General features: G+C 53.3%; 1 protein-coding gene across 2 annotated transcripts in view; it reads left to right on the forward strand.

Moving 5' to 3' along the window:
- The first annotated feature begins 646 nt into the window (after nucleotides 1-646).
- Nucleotides 647-18732, forward strand: part of DMAP1 (DNA methyltransferase 1 associated protein 1) — a 72529-nt gene continuing 54443 nt past the window's right edge. Inside the window, exons 1-6 of one of the 2 annotated variants that reach the window (XM_040360955.1) lie at nucleotides 647-748; nucleotides 5485-5594; nucleotides 6509-6600; nucleotides 8587-8782; nucleotides 10659-10817; nucleotides 11926-12093. In XM_040360955.1, coding sequence (XP_040216889.1) covers nucleotides 5493-5594; nucleotides 6509-6600; nucleotides 8587-8782; nucleotides 10659-10817; nucleotides 11926-12093 — 717 coding nt within the window. In that variant the 5' untranslated portion in view covers nucleotides 647-748; nucleotides 5485-5492. Of the gene's footprint in view, nucleotides 749-5458; nucleotides 5595-6508; nucleotides 6601-8586; nucleotides 8783-10658; nucleotides 10818-11925; nucleotides 12094-18732 lie in introns of both variants that reach the window. The other variant, XM_040360954.1, reaches the window with a different exon arrangement.

Genomic DNA, 18732 nt, shown 5'->3' on the forward strand with positions numbered 1-18732 from the left:
GTTTCCTCGCCGCCATCTTGCTACACCCCACACTCCTGCACAGTAATGATAGAGTGTGAAGGGGGCAAGCGGACATCTTGTTACACCCTCTGGAGTTTTACATTTCAGTTATTTTCAACACAAAACGGAGCTTATTTGCTTAATTACAGTGTTTGGAAATCCAAAGGGACTGTTTACAGGTTAAATTTTAAAAGCCGCAGCAAACCTGCTGACCTGACATGGTTGCTAATGTGACAGAACACCTCTGATTTTCACATGTAAACAGTCCGTCGGATTTCAAAACACTGTATTTAAGCACATAAGCTCCGTTTTGTGTTGAAAATAACTGAAATCTAAAACTCCGGTGGGTGTAACAAGATGTCCGCTTGCCCCCTTCACACTCTATCACTACTGTGCAATGTTGTGGGGTGTAGCAAGATGGCGGCGACAGAACGTCACTTCCGGAGCAATCTGTGATGGGGAGCGGAATTGGTTCCTCTATCACCGCGCTGCGATGTCTCCGCCCACTTATAGAGAAAGAATAGTGGGAGGGGTCATCTCCTGACTCCCCCCACATACACTGAGCAACTCCACCCAGAGCGTCTGCACTTCCCTGGCCCCGCCCCTCCCCGGCTCAGTGCGGTCTGGCCCCGCCCCTCCTGTCATTCTCCTCTCTGGCCGCTGGGCGTCTCCCTTCCGCGGCGTCCTTTCGTCTCTGGGTGACGTCATCAGAGCGCGCCGGTTCGGAGGATCCTTCGGTATAATATAGGTGAGGGGGGGGGAGAGGAGGAGGGGGTCTATAGATATCTGTATGGGGGGGAGGAGGAGGGGGTCTATAGATATCTGTATGAGGGGGAGGGGGTCTATAGATATCTGTATGGGGAGGAGGGGGTCTATAGATATCTGTATGGGGGAGAGGAGGAGGGGGTCTATAGATATCTGTATGGGGGGGAGGAGGGGGTCTATAGATATCTGTATGAGGGGGAGGGGGTCTATAGATATCTGTATGGGGAGGAGGGGGTCTATAGATATCTGTATGGGGGAGAGGAGGAGGGGGTCTATAGATATCTGTATGGGGGGGAGGAGGGGGTCTATAGATATCTGTATGGGGGGAGGAGGGGGGGGGGTCTATAGATATCTGTATGGGGGGGAGGAGGAGGGGGTCTATAGATATCTGTATGGGGGGAGGAGGAGGGGGTCTATAGATATCTGTATGGGGGGAGGAGGGGGTCTATAGATATCTGTATGGGGAGGAGGGGGGGGTCTATAGATATCTGTATGGGGGGGAGGAGGAGGGGGTCTATAGATATCTGTATGGGGGGAGGAGGAGGGGGTCTATAGATATCTGTATGGGGGGAGGAGGAGGGGGTCTATAGATATCTGTATGGGGGGGAGGAGGAGGAGGGGGTCTATAGATATCTGTATGGGGGGGGGGAGGAGGAGGGGGTCTATAGATATCTGTATGGGGGGGAGGAGGAGGAGGGGGTCTATAGATATCTGTATGGGGGGAGGAGGAGGAGGGGGTCTATAGATATCTGTATGGGGGGGGGAGGAGGAGGGGGTCTATAGATATCTGTATGGGGGGAGGAGGAGGAGGGGGTCTATAGATATCTGTATGGGGGGAGGAGGAGGAGGGGGTCTATAGATATCTGTATGGGGGGGGAGGAGGGGGTCTATAGATATCTGTATGGGGGGAGGAGGGGGGGTCTATAGATATCTGTATGGGGGGGAGGAGGAGGGGGTCTATAGATATCTGTATGGGGGGGGAGGAGGGGGTCTATAGATATCTGTATGGGGGGAGGAGGGGGGGGGTCTATAGATATCTGTATGGGGGGGAGGAGGAGGGGGTCTATAGATATCTGTATGGGGGGAGGAGGAGGGGGTCTATAGATATCTGTATGTGGCGGAGGAGGAGGAGGGGGTCTATAGATATCTGTATGGGGGGGGGAGGAGGAGGGGGTCTATAGATATCTGTATGGGGGGAGGAGGAGGAGGGGGTCTATAGATATCTGTATGGGGGGAGGAGGAGGAGGGGGTCTATAGATATCTGTATGGGGGGGGAGGAGGGGGTCTATAGATATCTGTATGGGGGGAGGAGGAGGGGGTCTATAGATATCTGTATGGGGAGGAGGAGGGGGTCTATAGATATCTGTATGAGGAGGAGGAGGGGGTCTATAGATATCTGTATGGGGGGGGGGAGAGGAGGAGGGGGTCTATAGATGTCTGTATGGGGGGAGGAGGAGGGGGGTCTATAGATATCTGTATGGGGGGGGGAGGAGGGGGTCTATAGATATCTGTATGGGGGGAGGAGGAGGGGGTCTATAGATATCTGTATGGGGGAGAGGAGGAGGGGGGTCTATAGATATCTGTATGGGGGGGGGGAGAGGAGGAGGGGGTCTATAGATATCTGTATGAGGAGGAGGAGGGGGTCTATAGATATCTGTATGGGGAGGAGGGGGTCTATAGATATCTGTATGGAGGAGGAGGAGGGGGTCTATAGATATCTGTATGGGGGGGGGAGGAGGGGGTCTATAGATATCTGTATGGGGGGAGGAGGAGGGGGTCTATAGATATCTGTATGGGGGAGAGGAGGAGGGGGGTCTATAGATATCTGTATGGGGGGGGGGAGAGGAGGAGGGGGTCTATAGATATCTGTATGGGGGGGGGGGGGGGGGGGGGGGGGTCTATAGATATCTGTATGGGGGGGGGAGAGGAGGAGGGGGTCTATAGATATCTGTATTGGGAGGAGGAGGAGGAGGGGGTCTATAGATATCTGTATTGGGAGGAGGAGGAGGAGGGGGTCTATAGATATCTGTATGGGGGGAGGAGGAGGGGGTCTATAGATATCTGTATGGGGGAGAGGAGGAGGGGGGTCTATAGATATCTGTATGGGGGGAGGAGGGGGTCTATAGATATCTGTATGGGGGGAGGAGGAGGGGGTCTATAGATATCTGTATGGGGAGGAGGAGGGGGTCTATAGATATCTGTATGAGGAGGAGGAGGGGGTCTATAGATATCTGTATGGGGAGGAGGAGGAGGGGGTCTATAGATATCTGTATGGGGGGGAGGAGGAGGGGGTCTATAGATATCTGTATGGGGGGGAGGAGGGAGTCTATAGATATCTGTATGGAGGGGAGGAGGAGGGGGTCTATAGATATCTGTATGGGGGGAGGAGGAGGGGGTCTATAGATATCTGTATGGGGGAGGAGGAGGGGGTCTATAGATATCTGTATGGAGGAGGAGGAGGGGGTCTATAGATATCTGTATGGAGGAGGAGGAGGGGGTCTATAGATATCTGTATGGAGGAGGAGGAGGGGGTCTATAGATATCTGTATGGAGGAGGAGGAGGGGGTCTATAGATATCTGTATGGGGGGGAGGAGGAGGGGGTCTATAGATATCTGTATGGAGGAGGAGGAGGGGGTCTATAGATATCTGTATGGGGGGGAGGAGGAGGGGGTCTATAGATATCTGTATGGGGGGGAGGAGGAGGGGGTCTATAGATATCTGTATGGGGGGGAGGAGGAGGGGGTCTATAGATATCTGTATGGGGGGGAGGAGGAGGGGGGCTATAGATATCTGTATGGGGGGGAGGAGGAGGGGGTCTATAGATATCTGTATGGGGGGGAGGAGGAGGGGGTCTATAGATATCTGTATGGGGGGGAGGAGGAGGGGGTCTATAGATATCTGTATGGGGGGAGGAGGAGGAGGGGGTCTATAGATATCTGTATGGGGGGAGGAGGAGGAGGGGGTCTATAGATATCTGTATGGGGGGAGGAGGGGGGGGTCTATAGATATCTGTATGGGGGGGAGGAGGAGGGGGTCTATAGATATCTGTATGGGGGGAGGAGGAGGAGGGGGTCTATAGATATCTGTATGGGGGGGAGGAGGAGGAGGGGGTCTATAGATATCTGTATGGGGGGAGGAGGAGGAGGGGGTCTATAGATATCTGTATGGGGGGGGGGAGGAGGAGGGGGTCTATAGATATCTGTATGGGGGGAGGAGGAGGAGGGGGTCTATAGATATCTGTATGGGGGGAGGAGGAGGAGGGGGGTCTATAGATATCTGTATGGGGGGAGGAGGAGGGGGTCTATAGATATCTGTATGGGGGGAGGAGGGGGTCTATAGATATCTGTATGGGAGGAGGAGGGGGTCTATAGATATCTGTATGGGAGGAGGAGGAGGGGGTCTATAGATATCTGTATGGGGGGAGGAGGGGGTCTATAGATATCTGTATGGGGGGAGGAGGAGGGGGTCTATAGATATCTGTATGGGGGGAGGAGGAGGGGGTCTATAGATATCTGTATGGGGGGGAGGAGGAGGAGGATGGGGTCTATAGATATCTGTATGGGGGGAGGAGGGGGTCTATAGATATCTGTATGGGAGGAGGAGGGGGTCTATAGATATCTGTATGGGAGGAGGAGGAGGGGGTCTATAGATATCTGTATGGGGGGAGGAGGGGGTCTATAGATATCTGTATGGGGGGGAGGAGGAGGAGGGGGTCTATAGATATCTGTATGGGGGGAGGAGGAGGGGGTCTATAGATATCTGTATGGGGGGAGGAGGAGGGGGTCTATAGATATCTGTATGGGGGGGAGGAGGAGGAGGATGGGGTCTATAGATATCTGTATGGGGGGAGGAGGGGGTCTATAGATATCTGTATGGGGGGAGGAGGAGGGGGTCTATAGATATCTGTATGGGGGAGGAGGAGGAGGGGGTCTATAGATATCTGTATGGGGGGAGGAGGAGGAGGGGGTCTATAGATATCTGTATGGGGGGGGGGGGAGAGGAGGAGGGGGTCTATAGATATCTGTATGGGGGGGGAGGAGGGGGTCTATAGATATCTGTATGGGGAGGAGGGGGTCTATAGATATCTGTATGGAGGAGGAGGAGGGGGTCTATAGATATCTGTATGGGGGGGAGGAGGAGGGGGTCTATAGATATCTGTATGGGGGGAGGAGGAGGGGGTCTATAGATATCTGTATGGGGGGGAGGAGGAGGGGGTCTATAGATATCTGTATGGGGGGGAGGAGGAGGGGGTCTATAGATATCTGTATGGGGGAGGAGGAGGGGGTCTATAGATATCTGTATGGGGGGGGAGGAGGAGGGGGTCTATAGATATCTGTATGGGGGGGGAGGAGGAGGAGGGGGTCTATAGATATCTGTATGGGGGGGGGGGGGAGGGGGTCTATAGATATCTGTATGGGGGGAGGAGGGGGTCTATAGATATCTGTATGGGGGGAGGAGGAGGAGGGGGTCTATAGATATCTGTATGGGGGGGGTCTATAGTTGTTGTATCTTTGCCACGAAGAATGAAGGCCAAGGGGGCACCTAATAAAGGGGGTGGGGAAAGTAGCTTTCGGATATGAATTGAATATTCTGTAGTTACTTTGTATCACATCGACCAATCAGAATTCATTGCACTGATCTGATATTGTTTGTTATCCGGTTGCTCTTTTTTCTCGTGTGATATGAATGAAAGTCTCCAATATCTCTCCTCCTATCAGGGTGAAGAATGACGACCGGAGCCGATGTCCGGGACATTTTGGAGCTGGGGGGAGGGGAGTCGGAGACCCCCGGGATCATCAGCAAGAAGGACATCATCAATGCAGACAAGGTACGCCCCCCCCCCCCCCCCCCGAGAGAATCCATCCAATGTCACCCAACCAATCATCATCCCCACAGGGAGACCAATCAGGAGGATCAACCTTCATTATCTGCAGATAGCTCTGACCTATACCGCAGTGCAGTACAGAGATCAATGCGCCAATCACATCAGTCTCTGTACAGAGGAGCTTACACTCTAATGTCCCCTCCCCCCACAGTCACATCAGTCACTGTACAGAGGAGCTTACACTCTAATGTCCCTCCCCCCACAGTCACATCAGTCTCTGTACAGAGGAGCTTACACTCTTGTCCCCTCCCCCCACAGTCGCATCACTCTGTACAGAGGAGCTTACACTCTAATGTCCCCTCCCCCCCCCCCACAGTCAAGTCACATCAGTCTCTGTACAGAGGAGCGTACACTCTAATGTCCCCTCCCCCTCATCACATCAGTCTCTGTACAGAGGAGCTTACACTCTAATGTCCCCTCCCCCACAGTCACATCAGTCTCTGTACAGAGGAGCTTACACTCCAATGTCCCCTCCCCCACAGTCACATCAGTCTCTGTACAGAGGAGCTTACACTCTAATGTCCCCTCCCCCCACAGTCACATCAGTCTCTGTACAGAGGAGCTTACACTCTAATGTCCCCTCCCCCCCACAGTCACATCAGTCTCTGTACAGAGGAGCTTACACTCTAATGTCCCCTCCCCCCCACAGTCACATCAGTCTCTGTACAGAGGAGCTTACACTCTAATGTCCCCTCCCCCCCACAGTCACATCAGTCTCTGTACAGAGGAGCTTACACTCTAATGTCCCCTCCCCCACAGTCACACATTATTATAATACATGTATATATCTCTGACATATACCGCAGCGCTGTACAGAGACCTTCTTCATTTCTCTCTCTCTCTTTTTCTCTTTGTAGAAGAAATCTAAGAAATCTTCGGAGACTCTGACATTTAAGCGTCCGGAGGGGATGCACCGGGAGGTCTACGCTCTCCTCTATTCAGACAAGAAGTAAGTGCGCCCTCCCTTTTTGCTGAACATTGTGTTTATCGGGGGTCCCCTTTTCTCCCCGGGACATCATAGACGTCTATGGAAAGTGCAACCAACCTACACACAGCGGGAGAGCACCGGAGCCGCGTGACTCCGCCCAGGTCCTCTTTATGGGGATCTCATGTAATAGAAATAAGAGATGACAGGTCCTCTTTATGGAGATCTCATGTAATAGAAATAAGAGGTGACAGGTCCTCTTTATGGAGAGATCTCATGTAATAGAAATAAGAGGTGACAGGTCCTCTTTATGGAGATCTCATGTAATAGAAATAAGAGATGACAGGTCCTCTTTATGGAGATCTCATGTAATAGAAATAAGAGATGACAGGTCCTCTTTATGGAGATCTCATGTAATAGAAATAAGAGATGACAGGTCCTCTTTATGGAGATCTCATGTAATAGAAATAAGAGATGACAGGTCCTCTTTATGGAGATCTCATGTAATAGAAATAAGAGATGACAGGTCAAACATGTGGGGGAGGGGGACACGGCAAACATGTGGGGGAGGGGGACACGGCAAACATGTGGGGGAGGGGGACACGGCAAACATGTGGGGGAGGGGGACACGGCAAACATGTGGGGGAGGGGGACACGGCAAACATGTGGAAGAAGGCGCTCTGGTCACATGACACCAAAATTCTACTTTTTGTCCGCTATGTGTGTCACCCTGAACACACCATCCCCACTTTGAAACATGGTGGTGGCAGCATCATGTGGTGGGGATGCTTTTCTTCAGCAGGGACAGGAAAGCTGGTCAGAGTTGATGGGAAGATGGATGGAGACAAATACAGGACAATCTTAGAAGAAAACCTGTTAGACTCGGAAAAATACTTTTTAGTCTTCATTGTGTGTGACTGATGGGCAGTAGAGGATCGTTCTCCCCCCCCCCCCCCCCCCCCCCCTGATCATCTATTTGCTGCCAGTTGATAAGATACACCAGGGCTCGACAATATCCGGGCGCCAGGTCGCAATTGCGACAAGAAATTGTGACCTGGCGCCCGCCGGTAATTGAGGCCACGGCTTTGCGGCCTCAATTTCCGGCCGTCGCGGCGGGGGAGGCGCACGGAGGAACAGGTGCCTCCGGAGGTGGGTGTCTCCGTGCGCCCCCACCTCCGGCGGGCCGGCGACGGCCGGTAATTGAGGCCGCTGCCTTGTGAAGTCCCAAGCTTCCTTCTGTGACCTGGCGCCATCTGGTGGTGGCCGTTGGCACGTACAACCAGTTCTAATGTGTCATTTCTCACTGTTTTCACTGCCATCTCCTTCCCTCTAATTAGACATTATACATATTTTTTATTCTAACACCCTAGAGAATATAATGGCGGTCGTTGCAATACTTTCTGTCACGCCGTATTTGCGCAGCAGTCTTACAAGCGCACTTTTTTGAAGAAAAAATAGAATTTTTTAATTAAAAAAATAAGACAACAGTAAAGTTATCACAATTTTTTTTTATATTGTGAAAGATAATGTTACGCCGAGTAAATTGATATCCAACATGTCACGCTTCAAAATTGCATCCGCTCGTGGAATGGCGACAAACTTTTACCCTTTAAAATCTCCATAGGCGACGTTTAAAAAAATCTACAGGTTGCATGTTTTGAGTTACAGAGGAGGACTAGGGCTAGAATTATTGCTCTCACTCTACAAATCGCGGCGATACCTCACATGTGTGGTTTGAACACCGTTTTCATATGCGGGCGCTACTCATGTATGTGTTCGCTTCTGCGCGCGAGCTCGTCGGGACGGGGCGCGTTTTCTGGCTCCTAACTTTTTTAGCTGGCTCCTAGATTCCAAGCAAATTTGTTACACTCCAGGGTTTCACATATCGGAATACATGTTGATTATTGGAAGATCTCCCAATCGGAACGCAGGCTGAACGCTGATGGCGATTTTTTTTTTTTTTTTTTTTTTTTTTTTTATATATTATTATTTATTTTATTCTCTTTTCAGAGACGGGCCCCCGCTGCTCCCCAGTGACACCACTCATGGGTACCGAACGGTAAAAGCCAAGCTGGGCTGTAAGAAGGTGCGACCGTGGAAGTGGATGCCGTTTACCAACCCGGCCAGGAAAGACGGAGCCATCTTCTGCCACTGGAGGCGGGCGTCCGAGGAGGGCAAGGACTACCCCTTTGCCAGGTTTAATAAAGTACGATGCCAGTCCGTCTTGTAGACTTTTTTCTTTTTTTGAAGTGCTGCATCTTTTATTGCAGTACTTTTGTGCAGTGAGGGAGCAAACCTGACATTAGAGCAAGAGCTGACCTCGCTTAATGGTGATTTATAGCCTTTGTGTCAGTGGCGGAACTTTAGGGGTCGCCGCAGTCGCATTTGTGACTGGGCTCTTCCGTGATATCGCTGTGGGGGGGTCCCCCAAGTCCCGGCATCTCCCCCTGCACCTCTGGCTTGGTCGTTGAGTGCAGTGGGTAGAGGTGGGAGGAGGTGGAAGGCGGCGATCGGCAGCTCTATGGTGCCTGTGTGGGTGGTGGGATCCCCCTGGGGCTTGTAGTACTCTCTTGAGTGTCAGTGTATACAGAGGAGAGGGGAGGGGCCTCTGATCTGACCCGGGCAGGTTTCAGTTTCACTTTCACTCCGCTTGTACACTGTTGCTGATGCCCCTCCCCTCTCCGCTATATACATTCAGAGATAGATCTACAAGCCCCTGGGGATCCTGGTGTAAGGGGGGGGGGATGGTCTCTCTGGGGACCCTGGTGTAAGAGGGGGGGGTGGTCTCTCTGGGGACCCTGGTGTAAGGGGGGGTGGTCGCTCTGGGGACCCTGGTGTAAGGGGGGGGGGGTGGTCTCTCTGGGGACCCTGGTGTAAGGGGGGGGGGTGGTCTCTCTGGGGACCCTGGTGTAAGGGGGGGGGGGGTGGTCTCTCTGGGGACCCTGGTGTAAGGGGGGGGTGGTCTCTCTGGGGACCCTGGTGTAAGGGGGGGGGGGTGGTCTCTCTGGGGACCCTGGTGTAAGGGTGGGGGGTGGTCTCTCTGGGGACCCTGGTGTAAGGGGGGGGGGTGGTCTCTCTGGGGACCCTGGTGTAAGGGGGGGGTGGTCTCTCTGGGGACCCTGGTGTAAGGGGGGGGGTGGTCTCTCTGGGGACCCTGGTGTAAGGGGGGGGTGGTCTCTCTGGGGACCCTGGTGTAAGGGGGGGGTGGTCTCTCTGGGGACCCTGGTGTAAGGGGGGGGGTGGTCTCTCTGGGGACCCTGGTGTAAGGGGGGGGGGTGGTCTCTCTGGGGACCCTGGTGCAAGGGGGGGGGTGGTCTCTCTGGGGACCCTGGTGTAAGGGGGGGGGTGGTCTCTCTGGGGACCCTGGTGTAAGGGGGGGGGGGTCTCTCTGGGGACCCTGGTGTAAGGGGGGGGGTGGTCTCTCTGGGGACCCTGGTGCAAGGGGGGGGGGTGGTCTCTCTGGGGACCCTGGTGTAAGGGGGGGGGGTCTCTCTGGGGACCCTGGTGTAAGGGGGGGGGTCTCTCTGGGGACCCTGGTGTAAGGGGGGGGGTCTCTCTGGGGACCCTGGTGTAAGGGGGGGTGGTCTCTCTGGGGACCCTGGTGTAAGGGGGGGGTGGGCTCTCTGGGGACCCTGGTGTAAGGGGGGGGGTGGGCTCTCTGGGGACCCTGGTGTAAGGGGGGGGTGGGCTCTCTGGGGACCCTGGTGTAAGGGGGGGGTGGGCTCTCTGGGGACCCTGGTGTAAGGGGGGGGTGGGCTCTCTGGGGACCCTGATGGAAGGGGAGGCTCTCTGGGGACCCTGATGGAAGGGGAGGTTTCTGGGGACCCTGATGGAAGGGGAGGCTCTCTGGGGACCCTGATGGAAGGGGAGGTTTCTGGGGACCCTGATGGAAGGGGAGGCTCTCTGGGGACTATGAGCTATAGCCTGAGATATTTTGTGGGCCCTTCATGGTTTCTTGCACCGGGGCCCTGAAGATTCTAGTTACGCCTCCGGCATGTGTCTAAGTGTTTTTTCCAAGATGTGGATAGAGAGCTCCTCACACTTCATATTGTAATGATTGTTTTGTGTGTTTCCTTCTGCAGACAGTTCAGGTTCCCGTGTACTCAGAGCAGGAATATCAGATGTACCTCCATGATGACGGCTGGACAAAGGCCGAGACCGACCATCTGTTTGACCTCTGCCGCCGATTCGATCTGCGCTTTATCGTCATCCACGACCGTTACGATCACCAGCAGTACAAGGTAAGAGGCCTGGATATGACCGATGTGGGCGGGGCTACGGAAAGCAGTTTGCAGCCGCACCCCAGATTTAAAAGTTTAAGACCCCCTTTCACACCGGGGCGCCTGAAAAAGAAGCCGCATCTGCAATCCCTATGTGAAAGCCTGAGTGCTTTAAGACCCCTTTCACACTGGGCTGCCCATAGCGTCGGCGGTGAAATGAGAGAGAAAAATATAAAAATGTTCTTGTAATGGCGGCGATCAGAGCAACTTATAGTGGGACAGAAGAAAACACATACATAGGTCACAACACGCATATGTAAACAGTGTTTACACCACACGCCTCTGTAACTCTAAACTGGTAAGCTGTAGAAAAAAAATAATAATTGAACGTGACGCCTATGGAGATTTTTAAGTATCCTAGTTTGTCTCCATTCCACGAGTGTGCGCAATTTTTAAAAGCGTGATGTGTTGGGTATCTATTTACTCGGCGTAACATCATCTCTCACATTTGACCAAACAACTGGGTATTGGGGGCCACCCGAAACCGATCGATCCCTTGGCTCTCGGATGCTGCCGCCGCCATCCTCGGTAAGGGAAGCTTTGCGGCTTCACGTTCCAGTTCCCTACTGTGCATGCGCAAGTCGTGCTGCGCGATCCCACTGGTCCCTGCTGTCTTCTGGGACCTGTGTGTCTCCCAGAAGACAGTGGAGGGCGACGGAGGAGGCGCCGGAATGTGGCGTAGGTGATCTATGCTCGGAAGTGGGAGCAAATACCTGTATTGGACAGGTATCTACTCCCTCCTCCCCCCTGAAAGGTGTCAAATGTGGTACTGGGGGGGGGAGGTTTCCTGAAAAGCGGAAGTTCAATTTTTGGGTGGAACTCCGCTTTTAACAAATGTCAGATTAGGCTGTAAAAAAAGACTGGAGAGTGATTGGGGAGGGGGGTGTGGTTTAGTCAGCAACAGGAGGAGCCCAGGGATCAGCTTTTTAAATTGCAGATTTTGAGGAGGGAACTCTTTTTTTTTTTTTTTTTTAATCGCGAGTTTCCCTGATTTGGTGTCATGGAGGACGACTGATTTCCCAGCATGCACTACATTTACCTTTTTTTTTTTTTTTTTTTTTTTTTACAGAAAAGGTCAACAGAAGACCTGAAAGATCGTTATTACAGCATCTGTGCCAAGCTGGGAACGGTTCGCGCCACTCCCGGGACAGAGCTGAAGAGCCCGGTGTTCGATGCCACTCACGAACGTCGGAGGAAAGAGCAGCTGGAGAGGCTGTACAGCCGGACGCCGGAGCAGGTGGGCGGGGCTACTGGCAACCCTATCATTGGGAGACATGACACTAGGCGGTGGTGGGCGATTATCCTATAAAATGTTCCCCCATGTATTCCATCAGTCTGCTGCCGGCAGCTTCACCTTTTTATCCTACAGTGACTTAGTCACCCTACTCCTGCTACCAGTGCCGATCCTGACCTCCCTGGGGCCCTAAGCAAAATGACATTAAAGTTGATAAGTGGGGGGGGGGGGGGCACTGCCGACAGTGACATGTCACATTAAATATTAAAATTGGGAAGCGGGGGGAGGGGGTGTTCCGCTATCGGAACTGACATCTTGCATTAAAGTGAGAAGCGGGGGGTGCCGACTTCTTACCTCTTCTCCCATGCAGCCAGCAAGTTGAGAAGCGGGGTGAGGGGCCAAAAATGACTTCTCACCAGGCGGGGCCTCTAGTAATTTGGGGGGCCCTCTGCAGCTTTGCGGGGCCCTAAGCGGCTTCCATAGTGAGCCTATAGGGTGGATCGGCCCTGCCTGCTACCCTGCAGCTGAGTCTGTGAGTATCTGAGGATCAGAGCTAAGTTGCGTTCTGCTTTGCGGTACAACATGCCTGGTTCTAGAGACATGGGGGGTGGCGGGGGGGGGGGCGGGGAGCGGGCATTCCTGCTGTACTGAGGGGCTCCGGCACATTGGAAATCAGTGATGAACCACGCACCTTTGTAAATAGATAAAAAATAAAGTACAAAATGCAATATTCAAAAACAACCACTAGATGTCGCTGGTGGATGGATAATACAAATGCATAAAGTGCAAAATAAATGCACTGAGATTGCCACCTAATGTTTTCAGTGAGTGGCAGATGGTCGAGTGCGGCGTCCACAAAACTCATTCACACGTGTAATATTAAAGTTTTTTAAAGCGGAGGTCCGCCATTTTTTTAAAAAAAAATGTAACCACTTAAGACCCGGACCTTTAGGCAGCTAAAGGACCAGGCCACTTTTTGCGATTCGGCACTGCGTCCCTTTAACCACTTCCCGACCGCCTCATGTAGATATACGTCGGCAGAATGGCACGGACAGGCACATCAACGTACCTGTACGTGCCTGCCTAGACATGGGTCGGGGGTCCGATCGGGACCCCCCCCCCCGCTACACGCGGCGGTCGGGTTCCCTCGGGGAGCGATCCGGGACGACGGCGCGGCTATTTGTTTCTAGCCGCTCCGTCACGATCGCTCCCCGGATATTTATTATAGCAAAAAGTAAAAAATATTGCATTTTTTTCAAAATTGTCGCTTTATTTTTGTTTATAGTGCAAAAAATAAAAACCGCAGAGGTGATCAAATACCACCAAAATAAAGCTCTATTTGTGGGGGGAAAAAAGGACGCCAATTTTGTTTGGGAGCCACGTCGCACGACTGCGTAATTGTCTGTTAAAGCGACGCAGTCCCGAACTGTAAAAACACCTTGGGTCTTTAGGCTGCATATTGGTCCGGGGCTTAAGTGGTTAACTGACAATTGTGCGGTCGTGCGACGTGCCTCCCAAATAAAATCGCCATCCTTTTTTCCCCACAAATAGAGCTTTCTTTTGGTGGTATTTGATCACCTCTGCGTTTTTTATTTTTTGCGCTATAAACAAAAATAGAGCGACAATTTTGAAAAAAAAAAAGCAATATTTTTAACTTTTTTTTTCTATAATATATATCCCCCAAAAAAATATATAAAAAAATATATATTTTTTTTCTCAGTTTAGGCCGATACATATTCTTCTACATATTTTTGGTAAAAAAAAATCTTAAGCGTTTATCGATTGGTTTGCGCAAAATGTATAGCGTTTACAAGATAGGGGATAGTTTTATGGAATTTCTATAAATTTTTCTAGTAATGGCGGCGATCAGCGATTTTATTTATGGTGACTGCGACATTATGGCGGACACTTTTGACGCTATTTTGGGACCATTGTCATTTTCTCTTCCGCTCATGGACAGACACAGCAGCAATTGACCTTAGGGTATTATCCTTTCTTTTAGGAGATTGACTAGGCAGAAAAACAGCATGTTAAGTGTTAAACACTCCACACAGTACAGTACCTCCCAGGGGGCAGATCCCCCGGGTACATCCCCCCATTCTCAGTTCTGCAGCCTCAGTTTTTTTCTGCCTAGCAAGGAGATGACATGGCTCTTCTGGGCCCATGTGCTCTGGAGATTTTTTTTTTGCGATTTTTCACGTTTTTCTTTTCTGTTTTCCTGCATTTTTGGATCCTGGGATCTACAATCAACTGCCGACTGGGTGCCAGGCTGGATCATCGATCCTTGTAGTCCCCCCCCTGTTCGGCCATCGAGCGTGTGCCGGCCTTTAGCTACGCGCTGGGCCGTCCACGACATGCCCCGTTGCTCCAGGGGTGGCCGGTGAGCTATACGCTCCAGGGCACACATATGACCGGGCTCTATGGCCGTGTCAGTGTGCCGGGCTGGCAGCCATGCCGTAACTGCGCGGACAATGGTTCTGTCTGGAATGCCTCCAGCCGGTGGTCGCAAGACGGGTAAGTGGGATTCCCTTTGCCGTGGCATGGTGGTTCGGCTGGTGCATTCCTGGGGAGGTCGATCGGGGGTCCACCCTACTTTCCTCTCTCCCTCCTTCCCCACATTTTGGGTGGTCAGCTGTGAGGTGGGGGGTCCGCCTGGGGGGCTCCATCCGGTGGCTGGGGGCTGCGGCTGCTGTCGGGGGGTGCTATGTGCCGTTTTTATTTCTGCCCTGTGTGCTGCGTGGGACCTACAGGGGTCCTGCGTGTTGGCTGTTTTTTACTGTGTGTTTGGCGCCGTTTGTGTTTTACAATGTGCTCGGCCGCCATTTTGCCAGTGACGGCTGCTTTTAAAAACTATCGGCGGCCATTTTCTTGTAGCCCGCATGCTAATTTTTGCATGTCGGCGGCCTCTAGCGGCCAGACTAACGGCGCGAACGGCTGCAGAACACTTCCTTAGGGACGGCACAGCACGGACAGCGCTCTGGGCCGTCACAGCAGCATACAGGCCTGGTCAGGTGGTGAGTCCTCTGGGGGGTTCCCTGCTCTCTGTTGCGGCCGGGAGGGTGGCCTGTGGGTCTTGCCTTGCAGTACAAGGGTGGCAGTGGGTCAGCATGGCGTCCGAACCGGAGGCTTCTCCCCCAGACATGCCGGAGTTAACCCTTAGTGCCCCTGTTCCTGCGGCCTCAGTGGATGCTATGACGGCAGTCCTTGAGGCGTTTGTTGCCAGGACTAAAGCGGCGAGTGGCCAGAAGGGGGGTAAAAAGCGCCCCCTCCCTCCGCCTTCTTTTGGGGATGTGTCTGACACGGAATCGGGCCCTGCTACTGTGTCCGGCCCTGGTTCCGTTATGTCAGAAGATGCAGGCCTAGCCCACACGGACAGTGAGGATGACTCTGCTTCAGGGTCAGCGCATGATAAGGTGTTTGTTGGTGCTCTTATCACTGCGGTGCGGGATTCTCAAAAACTTGAGGATTCGGCGGAGACATCAGAGATGTCAGTCCCTTTTGGGTTCCGCAAGCCACCCCGCACCGCGAGAGTGTTTCCTTGTGTTCTTTATCTGGACAAAAAATTGTACAAGGAATGGGATCGGCCACAGAAAGTTTTTTCTGTTCCAAAATACTTTGCGGTCCGATACCCTTTTGAGAAGGACTTCCTAAAAAAGTGGATCTCTCTTCCGTCAGTGGACCCCCCCCCCCCCCAGCCTTGTGTCCAGGCTGAACAAGGCGACCACGTTACCTGTGGAAGGGGCTTCTGCCTTTAAGGACCCCACAGATAGGAGAGCTGAGACTGTGGCCCACTCCATGTTCACAGTGGTGGGGTCGGCAGTGAGACCGGTCTTGGCCGGGTCTCTAGTGTCGCAGACACTTACCGAACAAGCAAAGTCCCTGCTGCAGGAGCTGAAGGCGCAGAATGCTTCGGAGCTCTGTGTGGCGCAGGGCCTCAAATTTGTCTGTGAGTCGGCCCTGGACACGCTTCCCCTACTTTCCAGGGCCTCCGCCTATGCCGTAGTGTTGCGCCGCCTTGTGTGGCTGAAGTGTTGGTCTGCGGACCAGTCCTCAAAAAAGACCTTGGTGGACTTACCCTTTTTAAGGGTGAACGGCTTTTTGGGGCGTCTCTGGATGACATCATAAAAGATGCCACGGGAGGTAAGAGCACTCTGCTCCCACAGTCGAGTAAAGGTAATGAGCCTCGCTGTAAGCAAGGGCCTTCCTTTACCGCCCCCAAGCGTTTTTTTCGCCCGCCCGGTGCGGCAGGAAAACGTTACCAGGGTGCCAAGGCGCCCGCTGAAGGGCAGAAGCACCCCTGGTTCCGCAAGCCCAACAAGCCTGCGGAAAAGCCTGCTTCCGCATGAAGGTCTGCCCCCGCCCGTCTCTCGGGTGGGGGGCCGGCTTCGCGGCTCGGTGGATATCTCTTCTTTCCGACCGGTGGGTTTGCGAAGGAGTTTCCTCGGGGTACAAGAGAGAGTTTCTCTCTTGTCCACCAAACAGATTTTTTCCTTCCAACCTCCAGCTTCCTCCGGAACGCCTGGTGGCCCTGTCGGGGGCTGTTCAGGATCTGCTGGTCAGGGGGGTGATCGCGCCGGTTCCTTTACTGGAACGGTTTCAGGGGTTTTACTCCAATCTGTTTGTAGTCCCTAAGAAGGAAGGAGTCCGTCCAATCCTGGATCTTAAGGCCCTCAACGGTTTTGTCAAAGTGCAAAAGTTCAGGATGGAGCCGGTTCGCTCTGTAGTGGCAGCGCTCCATCAGGGGGATGTTATGGCGTCCTTGGATATCAAGGACGCGTACCTGCATATCCACCTATATGCGCAAAGCAGCGGAGATTTCTGCGCTTTGCAGTCGGGGAGGACCACTTTCAATTTGTGGCCCTCCCTTTCGGCCTGGCCTCGGCACCACTGGTTTTCACCAAGGTGCTCGCTCCGATTCTGGCCCTACTGAGGCAGTGCGGGATCGCTATTGTAGGATACCTGGACGACCTTCTCCTGAGAGCTTCTTCAGGCTCAGAGTTAGAGGTGGGTGTGTCTATCGCCTGCCAGACCCTCCGAGAATTCGGTTGGCTGCTGAATGTCCAGAAGTCAGTGTTGGTTCCGTCTCAGCGTCTGGAATACCTGGGGTTGGTCCTGGATTCCCCGGAGGCGAGAGTTTTCCTTCCAACGGAGAAACTACAGTCATTGCAATCTGCGGTGCAGCGGTTGGTGACCCAGAAGTTGTCGTCACTTTGCTTTTGCATGCGAGTTCTGGGTCTGATGGTTGCCTCTTTCGAGGCGGTTCCGTATGCTCAATTTCACACTCCTGTGTTAGAGAGAAATTCTGTTGCGTTGGGACAAGCTCCCTTTGTCTCTGGATTACCAAGTTCGGGTGAGTCGCCTGGTCAGGTCCTCCCTAGTGTGGTGGCTGACATCTCCGGTGCTTCGGGCCGGGAAATCATTTCTGCCGTGCCACTGGACGGTGGTCACGATGGATACCAGCCTCTCCGGCTGGGGGGGTGTCTGGGGTGTTCAGTCAGCCCAGGGGCGCTGGACTCGGGAAGAGTCCCGTCTGCCAATCAATGTCCTGGAACTCTGGGCGATCAGGCTGTGTCTCTCCAAGTGGTCTCTGAGACTGCAGGGCCGCCCGGTCAGGATACAGTTGGACAACGCTACGGCTGTGGCGTATGTCAATCATCAAGGGGGCACACGGAGCTCTGTTGCAGCAGCAGAAGTCGCTCACATCCTCCGGTGGGCCGAAAAGTATGTTCCGGCTCTGTCAGCCGTGTACATTCCGGGGGTGCAGAACTGGCAGGCGGACTTCCTAAGTCGCCAAACGCTAGACCAAGGAGAATGGTCGCTACACCCGGATGTGTTTCAGAGTCTGTGTCTGAAATGGGCCACTCCAGACGTGGAACTTTCTGGCGTCCCGTCTCAATCGGAAAGGGGTCACAGTTCGTGGCCAGGTCAAGAGCCCCATGGGTGGACGCGTCAGACACGTTAGTGGCGCCATGGGGTCACTAGCTTCTAATCTACGCCTTCCCTCCTCTGAAGCTTCTTCCTCGCCTGCTACGCAGAGTGGAAGCCTATGGGATACCAGAAATCATGATCGCTCCGGATTGGCCTCGCCGCCCCTGGTACACAGGTCTGGTGGCAGACGTGCCTTGGCGCCTGCCTCTGAGAGAGGATCTTCTGTCGCAGGGTCCTATCTTTCATCCTGCTTTACAGTGGTTGGCTTTAACGGCGTGGCTGTTGAGAGCCAGGTGCTGAAGGATCGAGGCCTGTCGGACTTGGTGATCTCTACCATGCTGCGGTTATGGGTCAGATTTCGGCCTTGGCTGTTTTCTTTCAGCGACCCTTGGCGGCGCAATCCCTGGTGCATACGTTTGTGCAGGGGGTTCGACATGTGGCCCCTCCTGTGCGTCCTACACTGCCTCCATGGGACTTGAATTTAGTCCTCTCGGTGCTTCAAGAGGCTACGTTTGAGGACATTCGGAAAATCCCTTTGACTCTGTCTCAGAAGGTGTTTTTTCTGGTGGCAATTTCATCGGTCAGACGGGTGTCTGAACTGGCTGCCTTGTCTTGCAAGGCTCCTTTCTTGGTCATCCACAGGGATAAGGTGGTGCTGCGGCCGCAGCCGTCTTTCCTTCCTAAGGTTGTTTCGGCCTTTCACATTAATGAGGA

This window comes from Rana temporaria, chromosome 7 (assembly GCF_905171775.1).
Source record: "Rana temporaria chromosome 7, aRanTem1.1, whole genome shotgun sequence".
NCBI classification, from domain to species: domain Eukaryota; kingdom Metazoa; phylum Chordata; class Amphibia; order Anura; family Ranidae; genus Rana; species Rana temporaria.